At 43.7% G+C, this 17,403-nt stretch overlaps 1 protein-coding gene across 10 annotated transcripts in view; it reads right to left on the minus strand.

The window, feature by feature from the left end:
* The window catches only part of ZFYVE16 (zinc finger FYVE-type containing 16), a 34,543-nt gene extending 17,265 nt beyond the window's left edge, over positions 1-17,278 (minus strand). For 3 of the 10 annotated variants that reach the window (XR_003921875.2, XM_041120974.1, XM_041120978.1), the window contains exons 1-4: positions 17,083-17,276; positions 9,962-10,070; positions 7,601-9,774; positions 202-298 (exon numbers count right to left, since the gene is read on the minus strand). Coding sequence is in view for 8 of the 10 variants with exons in the window: in XM_041120974.1 (XP_040976908.1) it covers positions 202-298; positions 7,601-9,774; positions 9,962-10,031 (2,341 nt within the window). In the remaining 2 variants the exon portion in view is untranslated. Of the gene's footprint in view, positions 1-201; positions 299-7,600; positions 9,775-9,961; positions 10,071-16,675; positions 16,717-16,887; positions 16,912-17,082 lie in introns of those variants that run through there. The other 7 variants (XM_041120977.1, XM_041120980.1, XM_041120979.1 and 4 more) reach the window with 5 other exon arrangements.
* Positions 17,279-17,403: the final 125 nt, after the last annotated feature.

Below are 17,403 nucleotides of genomic sequence, written 5' to 3' on the forward strand. Positions count from 1 at the left end.
TTGCTACTCAAAGTTTAAAATAAGGACTGAAATCCAACTAAGAGGTACAATTATTCTCTTCTTCCCTCCGCATCAGAAATAGAAAAACATACACCAATTAAAGTAGTGAAGCTCCCTCAAAAGAACAAAGGTTAACAGAGATGCTAGCAGTACCTATTCTTCCTTTAATGATTACTGCAATTACCAAAAAACCCTTTTTACCTTTATTAATATGATCATAACAGCCAGTACAGACTCTTGCTTCCTTCTCCATGTACTGTAGTTTGCACTTGCGTTTGCAACAGCCACCACAAAAAACCTGAACCAGAAAAAGACTGAATTAAATATTACAGACAAAAATCCCAGCATTTCCTGAATTAAGTTCCTATTATTATTTACCTCTTTTACTAAAACAGACTGCATTACATAAAGCATGCATACACATTTTTGGAAGTAGGGAAGGAGAAAAGGAGCTTTAGCATATGTATCTTAAAATACATTTCTGTTTGGGGAAAAGGGGAAGCGCTAGACTAAAAAAGGCTTTTCTCAAAAAGGCTTTTACTGCATCCAGCTCTAGGGCCCCCAGCACAAGACAGACAGGCACCTGCTCGAGCAGGTCCAGAGGAGGGCCACAAAAATGGTCAGAGGGATGGAATAGCTCTCCTATGAGGAAAGGCTAAGAGAGTTGGGGATGCTCACTGTCATGGTTTAACCCCAGCCAGCAACTAAGCACCACGCAGCTGCTCACTCACTCCCCCCCCCTCCAGTGGGATGGGGGAGAAAATCGGGAAAACAAGTAAAACTCGTGGGTTGAGACAAGAATGGTTTAATAGAACAGAAAAGAAACTAATAATGATAATGATACCACTAATGAAATGACAACAGCAATAACAAAAGCATTGGAATGTACAAATGATGCGCAGTGCAATTGCTCACCACCTGCTGATCGACACCCAGCCAGTCCCCAGGCGGCGATTCCCCGCCCCCACTTCCCAGTTCCTATACTAGATGGGACGTCACACGGTATGGAATACCCCTTTGGCCACTTTGGGTCAGGTGCCCTGGCTGTGTCCCCTCCCAACTTCTTGTGCCCCTCCAGCTTTCTCGCTGGCTAGGCATGAGAAGCTGAAAAGTCCTTGACTTAGTCTAAACACGACTTAGCAACAACTGAAAACATCAGTGTGTTATCAACATTCTTCTCATACTAAATCCAAAACATAACACTCTACCAGCTACTAGGAAGACAGTTAACTCTATCCCAGCTGAAACCAGGACACTCACCCTAGAGAACAGGAGGCTCCGGGGAGAACTTATTGTGGCTTTTACATATATAAAGGGGGCTTATAAGACAGGTGGAGAGAGCCTTTCTACCAGGGCCTGTAGTTACAGGACAAGGGCAACAGTTTTAAACTCAAAGAGGGTAGATTTCCATTGGATATAAGGAAGAATTTTTTTACAATGAGGGTGGTTAGACAGAGGAACAGGCTGCACAGAGAAGTTGTGGATGTCCCATCCCTGGAAGTGTTCAAGATCAGATTGGACAGGGCTCTGAGCAACCTGACCTAGTTGAGAGATGTACCTGCCTACAGAAGGAGTGTTGATTTTTAAAGGTGCCTACCAACCCAAAGCACTCTATGATGCTATGATTAAGAACCTCAAAAGCTCCATCATTTGGGCCGAACTTGTGGTGGGTTGACCCTGGCTCTATCACGCCCCCCGCCCCCCCCCCCCCAAGCTGGACAGGGGAGAGAAAATATTAACAAAAGGCTTGTGGGCCAAGATAAGGACAAGGAGACATCATGCCCATTACTGTCATGGGCAAAACAGACTTGACTTGGGGAAAATTAACTTAATCTATTACCAATCAAACCACAGCAGGGTAACAAGAAATTAAACTGAATCTTAAAACACCTTACCCCCCCCGCCCCCTCACTTCTTCCTGGGCACAGCTTCACTCCCAATTTTCTCTACCTCCTTCCCCCCAGCAGCACTGGGGGAGGGGGAATGGGGGTTGGGGTCAGTTCATCACACATTATCTCTGCTGCTCCTTCCTTCTCAGGGGCAGAACTCCTCACACTCTTCCCCTGCTCCAGCATGGGGTCCCTCCCACAGGAGACAGTCCTTCATGAACTTCTCCAACATGGGTCCTTCCTATGGGCTGCAGTTCTTCACAAACTGCTCCAGCATGGGTCCCTTCCACAGGCTGCAGTCCTTCAAGAACAAACTGCTCCAGTGTGGGTCCCCTGTGGGGTCACAAGTCCTGCCAGCAAACCTGCTCTGGCGTGAGCTCCTCTCTCCACAGGGCCACAGGTCCTGCCAGGAGCTCCAGTGGGGGCCTCCCACAGGGTCACAGCCTCCTTCAGTCATCCCCCTGCTCTGGCATGGGGTCCTCCACAGGCTGCAGGGGGACAGCCTGCCTCACCATGGTCTTCCCCACGGGCTGCAGGGGAATCTCTGCTCCGGCGCCTGGAGCAACTCCTCCCCTCCTTCTTCACTGACCTGGGGGTCTGCAGGGCTGTTGCTCTCACATATTCTCAATCCTCTCTCCAGCTGCAGTTTCTGTTCCACAGCAACTTTTTTCCCCTTCTTAAATCTGTTATCCCAGAGGCACTACCACCGTCACTGATGTGCTCAGCCTTTGCCAGCAGCGGGTCTGTCTTGGAGCTGGGGGGCATTGGCTCTGTTGGACATAAGGGAAGCTTCTAGCAGCTTCTCACAGAAGCCACCCCTGTAGCACCCTTGCTACCAAAACGTTGCCACAGAAACCCAATACGAAACTACAAAGTCTGCTTTCGATCAGGGGTTCTTCCTATCCTGTTCCCCAGGACTGTACCACAACCTATCCATAGCGTAAGCTTTTGAGATTTGTCGGGTATTTCTGTTGGACCAAAGCAATCCTTAGGTATCTACAAACCAACCTTCCACACATGGCCAGGAACACCCACATCACACAGCCAAGCACTCAGCTCTTGCCAATACTGTCTTCGATTCAGCTATGAAACAGAACCTAAAATTTCTTGCTGCGAGCAGATGTAATCACATAAGGCCAGGTGCCCACAAAATAAGCAAAATGGGATTTTTAAAAATTGTTGTTTAAGATCATAGCTGGAAGCAGCTGGTATACAATTGCACAGTGATTAGAAAACTCTTCCAAGAAATACACTTGATTCTAAACTCTCTGCAGCCTAATATTCAAGCCTGTATCTTAATCTCTTGTGAAGAAACCTTCAGAAAAAAACCCCAAACACACAATACGTACACAACAAAGAGCAGCACCAAGAAGGACACAAGTGTTATATTAAAAATCTTATATGGAGTGATGAAAAGAATTCCAGGTTGCACAGCCTATTCCCAAATTCACTCCTACTTCTGTTAATCCTGTAACTATTTTACATTGAAGAACAGTGATAGGAACAAGGACTGAACCCAGAATTGGGTCAGATTTGCTTTACTGCTTTAGTATTGTCTCTGAAGATAACTGTTGCACTTTCCCATTATGATTCAGGTAATGGTTAAAACAATCTAGTCTCATACCAGCAAAGAGCCATTCCTTATCCACTGACCTTGCAGCACTGTGAGCTGCACCAAGTCTCTCCGTAACAAGCATTACCAGTTTGTCATGAAATTCCAATCTGCCTCAACTGTCTAAGCCAGAGTGTCATGAAATGGAGTGGTTTGGACCACTTAAAGAATCATTTCCAATGGTATTAGCAAAAGAAAAATTATTTAATAGGAATTTATATAAAAGTGTGGCTTCACAGAATTTGATGGCAAGGTTCACTCTACTACTTAATAAATGGATGAAATGCACACAGGAAAATTAAGTTAGAATCAGACTAAAATCAGGTATACAGAGACTGAAAATGCAGTAAGTTAAAAAAACCAGATATATACAAAGAAAAATCAAGTTAGAATTGATTTCTCGTGATTTGTACAAAGATCAGGAATGTAAAAAGGTAAGGGAGACCCTCCCATTGAATCACGAGGTTCAGAGAAGAACCCCTTGCTTTCTAAACTCTTGTCGGAGTCTAGGTATGGCTAGATCGACTCCTAGTCCCAGACTTGGTCAACAGTTTATATCTAAAGGAATTATGAGTCTAATAACAGCCTGAGATTCATTCACAGTTGAATAAAGTTTAAGCAATTTAAGTATAGATTTAAAAAGCAGTAACTTGTAATATACTTGCTATAGAATATTCAGGTTAGTACACACACATCCATAAAGGCACTAAGAGACATACATAAAAGCAAGCAAAAGAGATATACCTGTTAAAAATTCCCCTCAAGTTCAGTGAAAATATTCACGTCAAATGCTTTGGCTTCCTTCTCAAGAGGGGAAGGGTCGAGCCTCAAGGAACAGAGAGTATCAGCCCAGTACTGTCAGCTTTCAGTGACAGACCTCTGATCTTCGCAAACAGGAAAGTTTGCGAGCTCCAAGAGGCGTCCCACTCAGAGGGAGATGCTGGTCACAGCCCACCGCGGGCTAGGAGTGCTTAAAGGGTCTCAGTACCGCTGCTTATAGGTTTGTGAGATAATGGGCTTTAGTCATCAGCAAATTACTGGGATTCCATCTGCGCTGGCATCATATCATGTGAGTTACACTTCAGATAAGGAAGACTCCAGGACTGCCAGAGAAGGACTTAAAATTCAGATACAGGATGCTCCAAGGTTGTCAGGGCAGGACTGGGATGTCTCAAGGTTGTTAAGAGAGAACTAGTTATCTCTACTTTTGGTTTTTTTTGTTGGTTTTGCCAGACAGCAGGAGTCCTTGAGACAGTCTGCATGACTCCCTGTCTTCGCTGTGTGAGAGTCCCTGGTACGGTCAAGGGACTCTTAACCGCCCAACTCATTACACTTATGCTAAGGCCTAACAAGACTTCCTGAGTTCATAAATCAGCCCACAAAGGGAGAAAGAAATGCACCACCACACAGAGGTCACTGCTTCCCAAGTTATCTACCAATGCTGGCTCAGGAGCTATATTGGCTAAATAGGTTCCCCAACTCTGTCAGAAATAGTAAGCATAGTTGCCTTCACATTACTAGCTCCCTTCACCAAAATATTTTAAAAGCTTGCTGAAGACTGCTTTGAAAGAACAGAGTATGCTCTTGTACTGCAACAGGATATATATCCTGCCTATTTTTAAGCAGACATGGGGGAAAAAAATGCATCTCTAGCCTGGACTACACCTGCACAATCCCACTGCCATGGTTTAACCCCAGTCAGCAACTAAGCAGCATGCAGTCGTCCGTGCACTTCCCCCCCACCCAGTGGGATGGGGGAGAGAATGAGGGGAAAAAAAAAAAGTAATACTCATGGGTTGAGATAAGAAGAGTTTAACAGAAGGGAAAGGAATAACAACAATAAAATGACAATAATAACAGTAAAAGAATTGGGATATACAATTGATTCTGGTTGAGCTAGGAAGAAGGGTACCACAAGAAGAGACAAACACCTAAATAAAGAAACTGTGAAGTTGCTTGGCCTCACAAGTGCTGCAGATGGGAGAGAAAGCAGGAGCCACTAACCTCATACCTCCCTCCAGTACAGAAGCCAGAATTCACAAGTGTTGCCATTTTCACTGATAAAAAAGCTGTAGGACCACATGAAAACTAGACAATCATCTTCCAGAATAGTCCACAGAGGACAACTGTGAATTCCTACCAGTTTCTCCTTATGGCCAGGTGGTTGAAAACGCAACAACGCACAACATGCCCACAAGGAATGTTTTTGGGTTTTTTTCTTTTTAAAGACAAAAAGTACTAATAAAAAAAGTCTTACAAGGCAGAAAGTTAAGGTGTTGCACCCTCAGAAAAGCTATGACAACATTATGGGTTTGTGTGGAGTGGGTTTTTTTTTGGTAGCAGGGGAGAGGGCCGCAGGGCCAGCTCCTGTGAGCAGCTGCTAGAAGCTTCCCCGGCTCCAAGTTGGACGCGCCACGGGAGGAGGTAGAGAGAACCGGGAGTGGGCTTGAGGCGGGAAGGAGGGAGGGCTGGGGGGAAGGTGTTCCCAGGTTGGGTTTTACTTCTCAGTACCCTTGCTTTGCTTTGATTGCTAGTAAGTTAAATGGATTGTGTTTGTCCCCCAGGTTGAGCCTGTCTTCTGCCCGTGACCGTGTCCTTGTCTCGAGCCACGAGCGTTTCTTTGTATTTTCTCCTCATCCCTGAGGCGAGGCGGGGGGGGGGGGGGGGGGGGAGGAGTGAGCGAGCGGCTGCGTGGTGCTTTGTTACCGGCTGGGCTGAAACCATCACACATAGCTACAACTGCACAGCACTCTAGTATCCATGAAGGTTAGGTAATCTATACTGCCTTCACTCATTCTCCCAATGAACACACATTATGATGCTCCCTCTGATTACACTGTTCTTCCAAAACCTCCTCTGTTAACATACAGGATTAGGAACACTAACTGCTGATGGCTGTAAACAGGACTGTGTAGTGAAGGGTGCTTTTATCCCCATCTCTAGACAAGGTGCAAGAAATTTCACAGCAAATGTAAACAGGTACTTGAAGTCAGTCTTATGACTAAAACGAAACCCACTCTGAAGAACTGTGTTTTAAACTGTTACAAAACTTCAGCAGGATATTCTGCGAAGTGATTAAGTTCAATGATTTCTAGGTTGTCACAATGAGTTCTTAATTTTCTTGGCACCCAAATTCAGATCTACATTTTAGTTCACACTTAGTGCAGTTGAAGTAAACTGGTACTATGCTTTGAATACACAGTGCTAGAAGAGGCATCCTGGGAAAAAGTTACCAAACCTCTCCAGTTGCCTCTCAACACTGGGGATGCAAAAGTTAGTATATACTGACATTAGTCTTTGCTGTATCTTCTCATCCATAAAGCTTTCAGAGGAACACTGAAAAGTAAGTTCATTAGTATTGTTATTTCCATTTATGCACTAGGACAAGTGTAAGCCACAGTAGCTCACAATGGAATTCTGGATCGAGAATAAGCTTTGACATTATTTACTCACTGCAGAAGACCACAGGCTGAAAAAAAAATCTACAGCTTACTTGCTCACTTGGCAAGTACCATTTACCCCACAAAAGTAGCATACTTTTCCGCTGAGATGACTCCCCTGGAAAATTATATATTTAAACACACAGGAGGACAGATTTAGGCTATAAATCCTTTGCATTGGTACTGCTATTACAGCTCCTGAAAGAATTCAATCCTTCCAGATTCACAGTGTTTTACAGCTAGTATAACCACTTAACTGAATTCCAGTCATCACCACCACTTCAATTTTTTTAAGCTTAAATACTTAACTTAAAACTGAGTAAAAAAGCTGATTCACTGTGGCTAGTATGAAGTAGTCAACTGTCGTCTTTCTTGTTCTATGCAAAACACATTAGTCTAGCGAGTAATAGAAGATAAAATAAGAACAATCTCCGTACTTCCCTTTAATTATTTTCACAAAAATGGTCATACGTTTCTTAATTAATATTGGTCTTTTCCAACAGTCTTTAAGTTTCTATGAAGGAAAAAATTTTTTTTTAAATACAATTCTTTGAGCTGAGAAAAATTCTGTCAATATTCTTTCCCTTCTCCATTTCAGTTATCCCTAAAACAGAACTCATTTGCTTTCAGTAACACAGGTCCCCTATCCAATAACTTACCTTTCCGCATGCACGACAGTGGTGTCGTCTTTTTGTAAATGTGAACTTGACTTGGCAGTTCATGCAGTTGGGTGCCTCTGAATCGGGAACCCACAATGGCTGTTTCCGTGAGAGAGCTGCAGATAATTTAAGTGATTCTACATTTTCAGATGTTTGATTTCCTCCAGCTTCAGAGCTGCTTTCCCCAGAGTGCACAGGGTCAGAACTTTTACCAACATTTACACTGGTGCCTGAGAGGGGAGCTTCTGGGGTAACAGAACTGGCTTCCTGGTTTTCTCTCTCAAGTACATCTGTTCTATTCAGTTGTCTCTGACCAACAGCTCCTTGGGAAAGGCCAAGCAACTGCTTTGGTCTCGCACCTCCAGTACAAATGTTAGAAACTAGTATTTCACTACCACTCTCGGTCATGTCCTGGATACAAGACATACCCTCTTCTACTGCAGATTCCGATTCATTGGCCATAAGAGATACTTTAAGATTACTATTAATGCTTGATATCTCCTCCAGTTTTGCTTGCCTATGTTCTTCAGTGACCTCTATGAAATCCAGGTTGTTCACATTTGTTAAATTCCCTTCATCTGCATCAACTTCCATTAAGTTAGCATCATTGTCTGAAGACTTCAACATGTTGCCCTGAAGACTTTGTCCATACAAGAAATCATCAAGTTCAGCATCGCTTATTAGACTATCACTTTTAATAACATTCTCGTCAACAGTAAAGTCAGCCATAGCGAAGCTCATACTTTCATTGTTGTAACAGTCTACACCAACACCATACAGCTCAGCTTTGTATTCTAGAAAAGCAGGAGCAAAACCTTTGATTTGCTGAGAATCACTGTCATCAATTACATTCTCAGTGTCATACTTCTCTCCATCTGCACTTTCTTCCACAATACTTTCTTTGATTTTAGCTATATATTCTTCCTGTTCATGCAAGTCAGTGTTTTCACAGGATTCCCTACTGGAGAGATCAGTTCTAGACCTTCCAGTATGAACAGTCAAAATATCACTAACAACCTCCACCATTTCATTTTGATGTAGAGGATTAACTTTTTCTTCCGTTACAACTAATGAACCACATATAGATACAGGAAGTGGAAGACATGACAGCGAGGCCTGGACATCCTCAACTGAAATACATGAAGTTGAAACACTGTTTAGTATTTCATTGCTATTAAGTTCTTCACTACCTACATTCTCCTCTGTGATTTTCTTTTCCAATTCTACTTTAGCTCCTGCTTGACATGGTAAAACACAATTTCCAGGTAATGTTGCATGTTTTTTGTGCAACGGAGGCCTCTTTGACAGATCTGAAGGCCTGGATTCAACATTACTCTCATCTTTTGAGTCTACCTTTTCTATGGCATTTCTTTCATGTGTCTCTCTGCTTACTGCAGAACATGCACTTTCATCTCGGGGTTCACAAGGCAATTTTTCATATGCTTTCTCATCTTTGCGACTGTACGCATTCAAATTCTGTGGTGTTACAGGGACACATACAGTATTAAGGCAAGCAGTTTGTTCAAGCTGATCAAATACTTCACTGCACTTCACAGATTCTGTCCTGTGTCCATCATCACATGGATCCGAGATCTTTGCTGTAGCATAACTGTGTGATTTTAAAGCTAAATGATTAATCTCCTCTGTTTTAAGACGTCCTGAATCTTGTAGCATTGAGACCCCATCACTCTGCTCTGTACCTGAAACACCGCTGCAACCAGATGATGACACACAAGTAGGAACAGGTATGCAAGATATGCCAAAGCCAATCAAACCTTCACTGTACTGGAAGTCATCTGGCTGCAACTTTTTAGTATCTTCATGAGCAGCCACTGAATGGATTGAGTTACCTGTGTCATTAACAAGATCACACACAGGTATACTACACCTTCCCAGGTTTGAAGCCTGAATTTCATTTAAGGAACTGCTGTCCACAGTGGACAAAAGATCAGGCCCAGCAACACTCTTCTCATTTTGAGGTGAATAACTCAGAAGCACTTCACTTGTTCCAATGTGGCTAGCTAGAGAGATTTCTTCTGATGAAGTACAATTGTTAGCATCCTCTTCCAGTTTTGGTGTTGGGTATACATGTTGTAAGCAGTCCAGAACCGAAGAAAGTGAATGGTGTTTTGAGTCGTACGGATTTTGAGATGTTCTGTAGCAGTCATATTCATCTATTATAAGCAAAAAGAGATCAAAAGCAAAGTTTATAAAAATCCTCTCTTTCCACAGTGCAATCCCTCTAAATCCCATCTATTCATCAATACAACCTTTTATTTAGCATGTTACTTTCAAATTCCACAGTAACAGTCATTTGACCAATATTACTATGAGGGGGAACAAGGCAGCAGAGGAACTAACCTGTATTCTGTTCAAATTCATCAAGTAGTTTGTCCAAGTCACAGACTGCAGCTTTAAAGTAACTGTCCATTCTAGTTAAAGTTCTAGTGAAGCTTTAGCCTTCTTAAACCTAAAAAGAAAAATATCGCATTTCATTCAAGGCATTTTGCTCTTTACAAAGGCTAACTGTTATTATTAGAAGACATCTATGAAGTATTTTTTTCTTTTTAATAACACTTTCTTCTCTCTCCATGTAAACAAAATTTAGGTACAAACAGGGCCGCAGACTGTCAGCCTCTATGTATTCTGAATATGCTCTACAGTATACTCAGTACACTATGCACAATATGCAGAAAAATTCACCGTAAATCAGGAAATGAGGCTGCCTTATTAAAACCAAATGCATCTAAAAGCATGTACTATGGCATTATAACATCAGGAAGTTTAGAAACAGAAGGGATACTAGGATCTTCTAGCTCCACCCCCTTTACTTTTTACACCATGCCATTCACAGGCAAAAAACCAAAAAGGGCCATTACCCTTGCAACACAAATGAACTGTTTAAATACATGATGGCTACATAATCCCAGATATTTCATGCTTTAAACTGCAGTATGAAGCACAAAAAGTATCCTTCTGTTGGCGGAAGTGCTCCTTTAGCAGTTCATACCTGGTAACCAGTTCAACACTGAACATGTGAACGTGACACTTAAGAGACATATTCTCTTAGGTCCCAAGTTATCTGACCAATCAACCTCAATTTACTTTCAGCTAGGACCAAATGTTCCTCAGAAGACTGAACACAGGCTAAAACCTACAATGTATCAGGACTGCAAGGCAGATAACCAGCTGAAGCACTGAAGTACAACAGGGTCATCTTAACACAGAGCTGCAATGCACTTAAGCAGGTTGAGGTCAGTACTCCTCCCCCACAATGACCAATGAACTGCCTTTAAATCCGCCTTTTAAACCTTCCTCCAAGGCCAGGAAAAAAAAATGCAGCACAGTAATTCAGTGCATCATCTCTGTTCTACTAAAAACACAAAAACCATTAACTCATTAACTTTCTCTGAGACCCAAACAAAATCTTTTTCTTAAAAAAAATCTCTTTTTAGAGACTTACCAACTCATCAGAAAGGTATTTATTAATCACATTCCCTATTGGAAAACATCCCATTTCATTTGTTTAATGACGATTTCCAGCCACTCAATGTTATGTCTTTTTGGCCATTCTGAAGTGCTTCCTAATGCCCCATCTTTTTCATGTCTGAACACCCATACTGTGCAATTACCTATAACATATAATTAAGATGTTACTTACATTTCCCTTAAGTAAACTGAAAGGACTCAGATCCCTTTAGACTAATGTCTGGAAACTAGACCTGTGGAGGTCTGTCTAATTTTCTTTCTACTCTAATCAGTGCATTAGTCTCTGCGTTGGCTGACTTCACACCCTACCCCATTCAGTGTACTCTGACCATGTAGTACTGTCTTTTCTCAAAGCTTAGAGCTCAAAGAATACTTAAATCCTCTCATATCACTTACGCCACACTGCAGCTACAGATCTAGATTCTATGCCTTACTTACTCCACTGAGGTGTAAGGTTTCCTCTCACTGAATGGTTCAGATCAGGTGCATTCACTTACTACCACATTAATATGCATGTGACAAGAATACTTTTTTAAGCTAATATATAGTTCAAATAGAGACTTGCAAAGCACAAGAAAGGTGAAAAAAATAGTATGCATCTTAATACAGTATGTTGTGCCCATATCCAAGCAAAAAATCAACAATCCAAATATACCACTACATTGACATCCATGGCCATGAATTAGTCACTCCAATCATCTTCAGCGTGCTGCACAAGTCAAGTCTCACACAGCTATCTAATGAGCATCAAATAGCAACAAGTACATACCTAATGCCATTTCTCTTACACTCATTTGAATACAGTTCTTGCCTGTAACAATAAACTCATTTCACAAGCTCCTGGCAAGTGGGAGATTACAACTTGAAATGGAAGTTATTTCAGTTAAGAGCCTTACAAGGTTAACAGCTTCTGGTAATTCATTAAGAGACATTAAAGTACAGATCCAATCCTTAAAGCATGTATTTATGGACAGCAACAAAACAGACAGTCAAAAATTAGTCTAACAGATCATATAAACTAGAAATATTGAAGGATTATGAGGAAACTGGGGATCAAGAAATACATAATACTGATTTTTATTCTCTGTAGGGATATTTTATACAGCCTTACCACTCAGGTACAACTTAAGTTACAACTAATGTGCAGACTAACAGCTGTGACCAAAAGGGGTGGTGATCACAGGCCCCTCACCACTCTCCAGCCACACATTCCCCAAGTCTTCATGTGTAGTGGCACCCACTCTTACCTCATCCCACAAGAAGCCAGGTCAAAGAGCTAAAAAGATAAAATCATGTACTTTAGAGGGAGAACAAAGTTAGGTTTTGTTTGTTTCTCCACCAAAACAGGTCTCTAAAGTGAAACAAACACTAACCTAGCACAAGGTCCTGGCAAGGTCCTGTAAATCTGGCTGCTTCACTCTTAATTATCTACACGAAACACTGTTCGCAGAGTTACAGCCCTGCAAGCTAAGCTACCAATTTAATGGAATGAGAATTTTTAGTATTTTTTATATCACCAATAAATGTTTTTTAGAAAACCCTGATTGCTAGTGAAAGAAATAAACATCTATCGCCAATAAATTAAAGATGTCCTCTGAAATTAATTTTGTTCAGGTACCTCAATGACATCAGAAGCTGTTACCAAAAAAATATCCTTCATATTTAGTTTTAGAGATTTACTTTCACAGATCACTGCGCTGAATTAGGCTAAGTCCGTTATTTCCTTAATACATCTGACTCTCTACTGTATGAGTAAACTACAAGGCGTGACATCAAGAGAAGTCCTGGGGTGCTAATCTACTACTCCTTCAGCCAGACATACACTGAAGATGACATATTAACAGATCGACACAGGCCATTCTGACCATTTTACAGTTACAGGTCACTAATTCTTATCACATCATTTGTCCTTATGTACATCTCGCTTCCTTAAGCAGCAGCTAATCTCACTTGAAGAACAGAACACACTGATCACAAGGGTTTCCAAGTACATGGGTTGGCAAAGATCCATTCTTCTTCCCAGTTAACAGTCAACCCTTCATTTTATTGATCTTCTTCAGCTTCAAGACCAAGTAATACTTTTTGATGATGTATTACAAAAAAAGCACACTAAGAGTACTTGCCACTTCTCTAGGTAAACATTTGCTATGTTTCTAAACAAGCTCACCATAAGTCTCTCATCTTTCAAAGCTTTTACTTGTGCCCTGATTTCAAGACCAGCATTCTTTGTTATCTTACCCAAGTTTACTTAGTGGAAAACTAACAACACTCAACTGCTATGCCAGGCAGCAGTCACCATGGTGAAGTCAGTACCTAGAACAGCTGATGTGAACAGTACTGGAGTGAGCTATTCTGCAGCAATCTCAGGACGGATTCTCAACAGTTAATATTTAGGTCACATTGACACCATCTTCACCTTCTAAGGCCTCCAAAAGACAAGCTTAAATGGAACAAAAGAGAAAAGCAAAGGTTTGCTTATGTTATCTGCCCGGTCAGACAAGGCTGGGTCTCTGGCAAACTCCTAATACTGCACTTTAAATTGCATAAAGACAGTATCTTAAGAAACACAGGCAATAATTCTACATTAAGACTGTTACCTAAGGGAAGCAAATAATGTGATCTGGATGACTGTGTAACGAGTGGAATTGTGTCAGTGCATTTAAAAACACTCTATAGGCCACTTCTTTTACACCCTTTATAAATCGCTTCTAATCTAATAGGCCCATATTGCAGAGTTCAAAACCAACATGCCACCAGGGACTTCTTAACACAGTCTAATTTAAGGAAGAAGATAACACAAATCTGCTAGGATAGAAAATGGCCAAGTTACAGGATGGATTGTCAAATTTATTTATTTATTTATCAAATACAGTCTCTCTAAATGGAGGTATGTAGTACTCTCAGTGGTGGTAACTTGTAAAATAAAATGAGTTAATTATTACCAGCTAACCAGTTTAATGTCTGATGACAAGCTGCCTTTTGATGTTTAAGAATCCCTGAAAAACACTCTCTGTAGCATTAATGTATATAGGCACTACCAGATCTCCAGCTATTCCCAGCTAATTATCACCGCAGAATCCAGGCCTGCTTTTATATGGAGCATGCTAAAATAACACAAGATCGGGTTTAGAGATAAACACAGGCACACAGGTCTTCACTCCAGAAAGCTGACCACAGTAGCCATCTTAATTTTAGGTTATCAGGAAAGTCTTTTTGCTCACTGCAAAGTTATATTATTTCAACTCCATCACTGTGTTTAATCACTACATTTAGTCTGAGCAGAAATCTGTATTAAAGCTTTTATCCTCAGAACAGGATTTAAGTAGTTTCTTCCAGCTTACCACCCAGCAAATACCATAACTATAGCAAAGCCTCTGACAGAAACACAACCATTAAGAACTATGTGAGTTCACAGTCCTATAGAAGTGCTGCATCAAGCACAGCATGCCTCTCCTCCCATCTTAAGGCTATTTAATTATTTAATTACCAGCTTTCTCCTCCTTGCCCCCCTCCAATATCCCTATGCCATACACCTACCCATAGGCTTGAGGCGACACAGACAAAAAAAATGTAAGGGTGCAACTGCCCATGGAGTTCATCAGCGTTCAACTTAACAGGGAAGTTCATTACAACTGAGCAAAACTTATTATTACAACTGAGTGAAAAACTTAAAGGTTGTCAAATAAAAACTAAAATGATTCTTGCTGAGCAAGGCAATATATTATCCAACCCCAAAACTGCAGCAGCTGCTGCCACTGCAAATTTACTAGCTGAATCAGCGGTTGAAGATAAAAGTTATGGAAGTTTTCAGACACGTAAGGAAAAGCTTACGTGGCACACTGCAAAAAACTAAACTGCCTTGCCTAAAGCGCAACATTCTATTAGTTCAACACAGTTTCTTCAGAAGAACAAAACTCTATTACCAGCATTGTATTATCACCAACACCCACCAGACAACTCTATCCCGACATCATCTTCAGCTCCTGAAGATTTTTTGTTCATCCAGAGCTCTTCTTAACAGAAAGTAGTATCATTCACACCACACAGAAAAAATTATCCATCAACAATTACTGATTTTCAGCAGTGCTCCAACACATCAGTGGTACCAGCAGCAGCCAGGCCCACAGCTGAAGAATCCACTTGCTCAACTGAACAAACGCATCTCTCACATACTGCCCACAGTGCCTTCATCATTAGTTGTATCAGCATTTATTACTCAGCATTAGGAAATGAGTCATGAGAATATGATTATTACATTAGGACTGAAAGATCGTTCCTCAGTGGAAACCGATGTTCCCTCAATATTCTCACCTTCTCTGATTTGCATTATTAATAAACAGATATTCAGATTAGACAACCTCAGCAATACAGCACTAGACGCCAACAGCATCTAGTACCGGCAGTCAACTGGATCCTTTTCTGTGCTCCACTAATTTCTTCAGAATGTACAAATAACCAGTACTCTGCCATTATAGTTTGTATTGAAACACAGACTGTGAATGTTTCCCCGTCTATCCAGAAGCATGTCTTAAAAACACTTAATGCCTGTAAGCATATGGTGGAAGCATGTCCACTATACTCTGTGCCCTGTACCAAAATAAATAGAACAGAAGTAAGCAAAACATCACTAGTATCTCTAAACTTCTAGGGGCAACTAATCCACCTAAGCAATCTAGCATGAAACACACAGCATGAGCTGCCGCAAGAGTACTATGCAGTTAGCTGCTACAGTGTGCCAGTAGCAAACCGTATGCTAAAAACCCACACGGGTTTGGTTTTGCTTCATTACCGCCTTCCATTTCCAAAGTGCGCACTCACTGGTGCTACTGAGACTGCAAAACCCTTACTGCACAAAGTTTCTCCGACTAACAACAGTCTTAACAGTTCTGAAGCACGCAAGCCCTTCTTCAGGCCTGGAAGAAACTTCAGCGCTCAATGCCAGCTGATGACACTTTCCTCCACTGAGACACCCATCCGTGCCAGACCAGGTAAGACGAAGGCAGTCAGCCCCGACACCACGGAGCTGACGGGCGCCGAGGGGAGCGCTGACCCCCGGCCGTTAGCCCGGGGGGCAGGAGACACACAGGCAGGGCAGAGCCGCGCCGAGCGCCTCCGAACACATCCCGCCCCTCCGGCGCTCTGCTTCCCGCCGGGCCCACAGCGGCTCCCGCCGATGCCCCACCACCGCCGGCCGGGAGCCCCGGCAGCCGGCCGGCACACGGCGGCCGGCCGCCCCGCCCCGCCGCTCTGCCGGCAGCCCCGGGCTCCCCGCCACGGGGGACGACCCAGGAGGCCGCGGCCGCCGCCCGTGACCGGCACACCCGTGACCGCCTGTACTGGGCCTGGCCGAGACGGAGTTAATTCTCCCCACAGCAGCCCTTGCAGCGCCGCGCTCTGCATCGGTAGCTAGAAAGGTGTTGATAACACACCGGTGTTTTGGCTGTTGCTAAGCAGCACTCCCACAGCATCGAGGCTGCCTCTCCAACATTTTTGCCCCCCTCAGTGGCAGGCTGGGGCTGGGCAACATCTTGGGAGGGGACATAGCCCGGACAGCTAGCCTAAACTAACCAAACAGATATTCCGTACCATATGACGTCAGCTCAGATATAAAAGCTAAATAAAGGGAGACGGAAGGGGGGCATTTTTGTCTTCCGGAGCAACCGCTACCCGTACTGAAGCCCTGCTTCCCAGGAAGCGGCCAGACGTCGCCTGCTGATGGGAAGTAGAGAATAACATCATTTGTTTTTTCTTTGCTTTCGCGCGCGACCTTCGCTTTCACTTTATTAAACTGTCCTTACCTCGACCCACGAGCCCTTTGTTCTATTTTCTCCCCCCTGTCCGGCTGAGGAGGGGGAGTGACAGAGCGGCTTCGGTGGGCACCTGGCGCCCAGCCAGGGTCGACCCGCCACACCGCCGTCGGGCCCCGCGTCCCCACTCCGCGCCCCGGCCCCACCGCGGCCGCCCGCCGGCCCCGTACGCACAGACTGACTCACCCCGCGGCGGCGGAGCAGGGCCCGGGCCGCCGGGCGAGGGGGACAGGCAGGACCCGGGGGAGGACGCGGCGCTCCTGCTGCGGGGCGGGCACCGACGCCGCCGGCCGCTCGCTTCACAGGCCGCCCCTCCCCCCGCCAGCGGCTGCCGGACGGCGACGGCTACGCCCCTTGTTTGCGCGCCCAGCCGCCCCTCGGCGCATGCGCGCCCGCGCCCCGCCCCGCCCCAGCGGGCGGCGGGGAGCGGCAGGGGGGCGGAGCCGGCGTTATGACTGACGCGCGCCTCCACGCGGGGCCCCCGCGCCCCGCCGGCAGAGGGCGCCG

This window comes from Aquila chrysaetos, chromosome Z (genome assembly GCF_900496995.4).
Source record: "Aquila chrysaetos chrysaetos chromosome Z, bAquChr1.4, whole genome shotgun sequence".
Lineage (NCBI taxonomy): Eukaryota > Metazoa > Chordata > Aves > Accipitriformes > Accipitridae > Aquila > Aquila chrysaetos.